The sequence below is a fragment of the Myotis brandtii genome, unplaced genomic scaffold, assembly GCF_000412655.1.
Source record: "Myotis brandtii unplaced genomic scaffold, ASM41265v1 scaffold152, whole genome shotgun sequence".
NCBI classification, from domain to species: Eukaryota; Metazoa; Chordata; class Mammalia; order Chiroptera; family Vespertilionidae; genus Myotis; species Myotis brandtii.
Window position 1 is genome coordinate 198,932 of NW_005355502.1, and position 6,164 is coordinate 205,095.

The 6,164-nt window shown below is 51.5% G+C and overlaps 1 protein-coding gene across 2 annotated transcripts in view; it reads right to left on the reverse strand.

Moving 5' to 3' along the window:
• The window catches only part of KNOP1 (lysine-rich nucleolar protein 1), a 24,056-nt gene extending 18,260 nt beyond the window's left edge, over positions 1–5,796 (reverse strand). The window contains exons 1-3 of one of the 2 annotated variants that reach the window (XM_014535829.1): positions 5,514–5,796; positions 2,696–3,600; positions 1,316–1,384 (exon numbers count right to left, since the gene is read on the reverse strand). In XM_014535829.1, the coding sequence (XP_014391315.1) occupies positions 1,316–1,384; positions 2,696–3,600; positions 5,514–5,745 (1,206 nt within the window). In that variant the 5' untranslated portion in view covers positions 5,746–5,796. Of the gene's footprint in view, positions 1–1,315; positions 1,385–2,695; positions 3,601–4,833; positions 4,904–5,513 lie in introns of those variants that run through there. The other variant, XM_005861480.2, reaches the window with a different exon arrangement.
• Between the last annotated feature and the right edge of the window lie 368 nt (positions 5,797–6,164).

Genomic DNA, 6,164 nt, shown 5'->3' on the forward strand with positions numbered 1-6,164 from the left:
AATCGTGCACCTATGGATGAGGACAGTGGGTAGGGAGTGAGGGCGGAGGGTGGGGTGGGAACTGGGAGGAAGGGAGTTATGGGGGGAAAAAAGAGGAACAAATGTAATAATCTGAACAATAAAGATTTAATAAAAAAAAGAGAGAGAACTGAAAAAAAAAAAAAAAGAATGGATAGGATTAAAATCAACTGCTATAAATACAGATGTAACAGGAGAATAAAGGGAGAACCTAGCTAGAGAACCTGGCTAGGCTGCTGATCAACTGAAAAAAATAAATAAATAAATAAATAAATAAATAAATAAATAAATAAAAAGCTGGTCGGTGTGGCTCAGTTGGCTGAGTGTAGTCCCATGTACCAAAAGGTCATGCACTGAAAGGTCGCTGGTTAAATTCCTGGTCAGGGCCCATACCCAGGTTGAAGGTTTAATGCCTGGTTGAGGTGCATATGGAAGGTAACCAATCAATGTTTCTCTCACATTGATGTTCTCTCTCTCTCTCTCTCCCCCTCTCCCTTCCTCTCTAAAGTCAATAAAAATATATTTAATAATAAAAAAAAAGCTGGGTGCACCAGCCCACATGATGCACCTCCTGGCTTCAGTTTGGGAGCATTGAGAGAAGTGGTTCTGGTGTGGGCCAGCATCCATTCCTGTCTAGCCCCAATCTCCTGATAAGTAAGTGGGAGCTAGACTTTCTGGAATTGGGGTATTTCACAACCCTGGCAGTACAGCAAAGTACCACACAGACTTGGCCTTAGCCAGTGGTTCTCAACCTGTGGGTCGCGACCCCTGAAAATACATCCTGCATATCAGATATTTACATTATGATTCATAACAGTAGCAACATTACAGTTATGAAGTAGCAACGAAAACAATTTTATGGTTGGGGGTCACCACAATATGAGGAACTGTATTAAAGGGTCGCAGCATTAGGAAGGTTGAGAACCACCCCTTACTAACGAGGTGACTTAGGGCAGTCACTAACCTCACTGACCCTCATATAGGCAAAGACCAAAGGATGCTTCTCAAGGATGCTAGTCCTTTTCCCAGCCCTGGTTTTAGGTTCTCCCCATGCAGTGAGCACAGGGAGGAGAGCCTCACCCTGAGGCTCCGAATCACCAGCTGGCCCGCAGCCAGGCTGGCAGTGAGGGACTCCCACCACGACACGGAGAAGGCAGAGTTCCGGGCATGGAAGGTGGGCCATGGAAGCTGGCCTGGCAGCCTTTGGAGTCGTGGGTGCTTCCGAGACCAGGACCTTGTGGCCTGATAGGAGGGGCGTGGCAAGACACATGGGAGAGGGATGAGGATGGGGCCATACCTGGTCTATGTGTGCCTCGTCCATGTTGCCTTTCTTCTCCAGCACCACCTCTAAGTCTGTGTCAGGCTCCTGCACAGGAGAGCAAAGGGAGTAAGAGTCAAGCATCTGCTGGCCTCTGCCCCAGTAGCCCTGCAGGGTGAGATCATGACAGAGTCCAGAAAAGACCCAAGATCCCAGCACCACCCCAAACCCCATCACCTACAGAATATCTGACACCTTTCTCTTCCATGATTCTCCCCTCAAAACCATGGCACTGACCTATTTGACAGATGAAGAAACTAAGGTTCAGAGAGGTGGAGTGACTATCATGAGGTCACCCCCACAGATCAGGGGCAGGGCTGACACTAACCTAGGTCTCTCGACTCAGGCTAGGTGCATGACCTTTCCTGCCACAAGTCACCTGACCTCCCAGGGTGACACCAAACCAGTGAGAGGCCAAGGGCCCCATCTATGGTGTGTGTGTGTGTGGGAGGGGAGAGGGGGCACATAGCAAGGGCCAGGAAATGCAGAGGTGGGCTCAGGGTCCTGATGGGTGTGGGAAGTGGGGCTGCCAGCAAACACAAGCCTACTAAATTCTCCTGTATACCGCCCACCCCCACCCACAGGTCCTGGCTGCTGCCTTCTCACCTGCCTAGAAAACCATGAGTGTCTAACTCCTGCTCCCCCACCCCCAACCTTGGTCCATCCCATAAGCAACTCTGGTGAGCTTTAAAAATTAAATCAGAATACGCTGTACACCTTAAACATACACAACTTTATGTCAATTATATCTTCTTTAAAAAAACCTCAGTCAGAATATGTCACCACTCCCCAAGACTCCTAGGGCTCCCATCTTACCTGCACAAAATCCAGACTTCTGCGGCCTCCATGGTTGTCATGGAGCACCCGCCACCCCAGCCTCTGTGCTCTGCCAGGGCCTCTGTACTTGCTGCTTCAGCTGCACGAAAGGCCGAAGCCCTCACAGGTCTCAGTCCCCAGGGGACGTCCTCGCTGGCTGCCACTCTGACATGGCTGTGCTCACTGGCCTCAGCCTGAGGGGCTCTGACGGTGAGACCTCCGGCCGGCCCCTTTCCCCTGGTCCTTTGTAGTGACAACAGCCCTTCCCAACTGCACCTGGTAGAGCTGAGCACAGGCCCTACAGACACCTTCCTGCTGACCCAGCTCCCGGGGTTCGTCCTTCAGTCAGTATTAACGGAGCCCCTCCTCTTGGGCCAGACTCACCTCTCAGGAAGTCAGTTGTACATGTCAATAAATCCCTCTTCTGGCTTAAGTCAGTTTAAACAAGGTTCTGACACTAAAAAGTTGAGTGCATGTGCGCATGCATATATACACACACACACACACACACACTCCCAACTTCCACCCTGAAGGACAACCTACCTCCTTCCAAAGTTCTGCTACTTTGCTCTCCTTCCTCTTCTTCTTTTTCTTTCTCTTCAGAGCTGGCTCCTCAGTGCCTGGCTCCTCAGCCCTTTTAGTGGGCTTCATTTTCTTCTTCACAGGGGCCTTGAGGCTGTCTCCTACCGGGATGTACTCTGAAGCCTCAACTTTGACTGGCTTCTTTGCACATCTTTTCCTAGGGCTGCTCTCCATGGACCTGGAGGGCTTGGGGTGGCCAAGGGAGGTGTCTTCCTCCTGGTGGGTTTTCGTTTTCTTCTTCTTGTTCACGTTGTGTTCCCTGGGGCCTCCCTGCTTCCTCTTCTGCCCCAAGGCTGCCCGTTGCTGGTCATCCTTTCCCACTGAGCATGTGTGCAGGGCGTCCCTGGCCGAGAAGGCTGCAACCTCCTGGGCCTTTCTCTCCTTCTTGTGTTTTTTGAGCTTTCTGCCAACTCTGGTCACTTCCTCGACCTGTCTGGGGTCCAGGGAGGTCTTCACCCTCACACCAGGAGACAGAGCCAGAGGCCATGAGGACTTCCTCTTCTTTTTCTTCTCCCCATTGAGGAACTTGGGTGGAGCGAGAGCCTGTGTCCTGGGGCTGGGAGACTTCTCTGTCTGCCTGGCACGGAACGTGGTCTCAGGTTCTAGGTGCTCCTCACAGACGGTGCTGTGCTCCTTCTTTTTCTTCTTCTTCTTCTTTTTCTTCACTAGAGGGATCTCGGGTGCCTGCCCCTGGATCACACTCTTCGTGGGTGATATGGCTGTGGTGGGACAGACCTCAGTGTTATAACTGTTACTGTTCAAAACCAAGTACTGAGCCTCTGGTTCTTTAACCACCACCTTCTTCTTCTTGTTTTTCTCTGGAAGTCGAAGGCCCAGGTCTCCTATGTGGGTCTTGGTGATCATTCCTGAAAAGGAAAAAAAAGGTACCCTGTGTACAATTCACCTAGGTCTTGCCAAAAGTCATGTTTCTTTGCGTGGATAGTCTGAAATGGTAGGGAATGGGAAAATGGGCATGATTCCCATAGAGCCTGGGCAAATATGACCAAAGAAATAGAATGGAGCCAAAATTCACTCAGCCCCAGGCTCAAATCCAAACCAATTACTTTAAGTCATTTGCCTATTCTCCCTGAGCTTTAATTCCCCATCTGGAAAATGGGGGAAATACCACTTCTCAAAGAGCTGTAGCAAAGAATAAAGAAAATAACCCAAGGAAAGTGCTTGCTACATTGTTGACTCTTTTTTCCTAACCCCCTTCTCCTCAAGTCTTTAAGCCTGGTCATTCAACAGAAATTTACCAACTGCTCTACCCTGTGCCGGCCAGAGGGTAGAACTGCAATCAAACCAGAAAAATCAGGCACTGCCTCCAAGGGCTCCCCTTTTATGGGTGAAGGGTATGGTAAAAAAACCCTGAGGCCAGTCCTTCTTGCCCATTCCCACCGCAGTGACTGTGAAAAAATTAACCCGTTAACTTGGTTCATCTAAACAGCTCTTCCGCTTTGTGTCTGGAAACTAATTCCCCCAACCTGCACTCCATTGACTTATTATCCCTATTACTTCCCTGTAACTCGTAATAAGAGCAGCAACGAAGTATGGTGAGAAGAACTCCAGTTAGAATTCAAGTGGTGACTCTGGTACTCTTGCCTCATAGCCAGTGGCTTCTTCAGGCCTGTTTCCCCATCCATAAAAGAGGGGTTGAACTAAATCGCAGTGGAGTGGGGGAGAATGAGGACATCCAGCCTGCAACCTTGTTAATTTTCAAATAAATTTCTCACATTTAGTGACTGAAGGTGACACACAGCAACCTAGAGTTCCCAGCATTTGGGGGGGGGGGGTAATGTCAAGGAGGTGCCTGTGAGAAGGGGCTGGAGCCCTCAACACATTTCAGCTTCTAGCTGGGCTATTTCTCTCTCTAATCAGCACCCAGTTCCTGCTGTTCCCTGGATAACCCAGAAGCCAGAAACAATGTGCCCTCACGGGGGGTTTGGACAGTGGGAGGGCAAGGCCAGGAGCTTCTCAGCTTGCGGCTCTCCGGCATCAGAGCCCAGGGCCTCGCACTGGACCTGCCAGGCCTGAGGCAGAGCTCAGGTGCGTTTATAATGGCTCCCCGAGCACCAGAGAGACTGGGCACACCCACTCACTCACTCCTGTCTTGTTTGCTGCTGCGCAGGCAGGCTTTTGCAGGTTCGGTTCCAGACCACTGTAATGAAGGGAGCAGCACCATAAAGCAAGCAGCAACCTTTTTGCTGGTGGAGGGTGTTGCCTTCAATTTGTAAAAACACAACACCTGTGAAGTGCAATAAAGCAAAGCACAATAAAGCCAGGTCTGTCTCTACTCCCAGAGCCCAACTCTGTACCTGGCACATAACAGGTGCTCATGTGTACTCACTGAATGAGGGATGCACCCTGAAGATACAAAGGTGAACAAGATGAAACACCTGCCATCAACAAGCAAGTAGGTGTGGGAGGAAAAGGGGAGTAATCCTATATAATAAAAGGCTAATATGCAAATTGACCAAATGGCAGAATGACCGGTCGCAATGATGCGCACTGACCACAAGGGGGCAGATGTTCAACGCAGGAGCTGCCCCCTGGTGGTCAGTCCGCTCCCACAGGGGGAGAGCCGCTCAGCCAGATGCCCAGAGCCAGGCTCAAGGCTGGCGGGAGCCTTTCCCCCCTCTAGCAGTTGGACATCCCGCCCAGGGCTCCTGGACTGCCAGAGGGCGCAGGCCACGCTGAGGGACCCCCCAACCCCTGAGTGCACGAATGTCCTGCACCAGGCCTCTAGGAACAGGTAATAGGGTAATGGAAGTTTTCTAACCAGGACTGGCAATTGTCAGGAAACTTTCTGAAGAAGTTTTCCAGCTTGGTAACTGCAGGGTGTTGGCACTAATCCCCGAGACAAAGGAACTGAAGGGGGTGATGCAGATGGAGGCATGCTGGTTTGAACGGATGCTCTGAGATACCCAAGTGGAGAGGATGGGTGGGCAGGTGGATATATGGGGCTGAGGGCTGATGAGGCCGGCACCAGCGACATAAGTTTTGGAATACATGGATGATAATTAAGCGCCGAACAGAGAGTCTGAGACAGAACCTGAGAAAAAAAAGGGGGGGGGGGGGGGGGGGGGCGCAGAGGAAGAGGGGCTGGCAAAGGGAAGGGAGAAGGTGCAAACCTGCCCAGGTGGCGTCAAGGGAGCCCAGAGCGCCTGGGAGGGAGGAGCGGCCCAGACGCCTAATGAACACAAAGGGCCGCGGGGAGAGTCCACTGCACCCTCCTCTCCGCCGACAGAACGCGTGGCACCCACCCTCCCCAGCACCGAGGATCCCCAAAGTCTTCACTCCTTCAAGGACCAGCAAAGGGCCTGAAGCGTGCCTCCTGCAAACGCAAACGCTTCCTGCAAAAGCTTTTAACTTCTTGGGTAGCTCAGGCCGGCAAAGCGAGGCTTGGACTCACTTGCCCTGGGTCCCAACG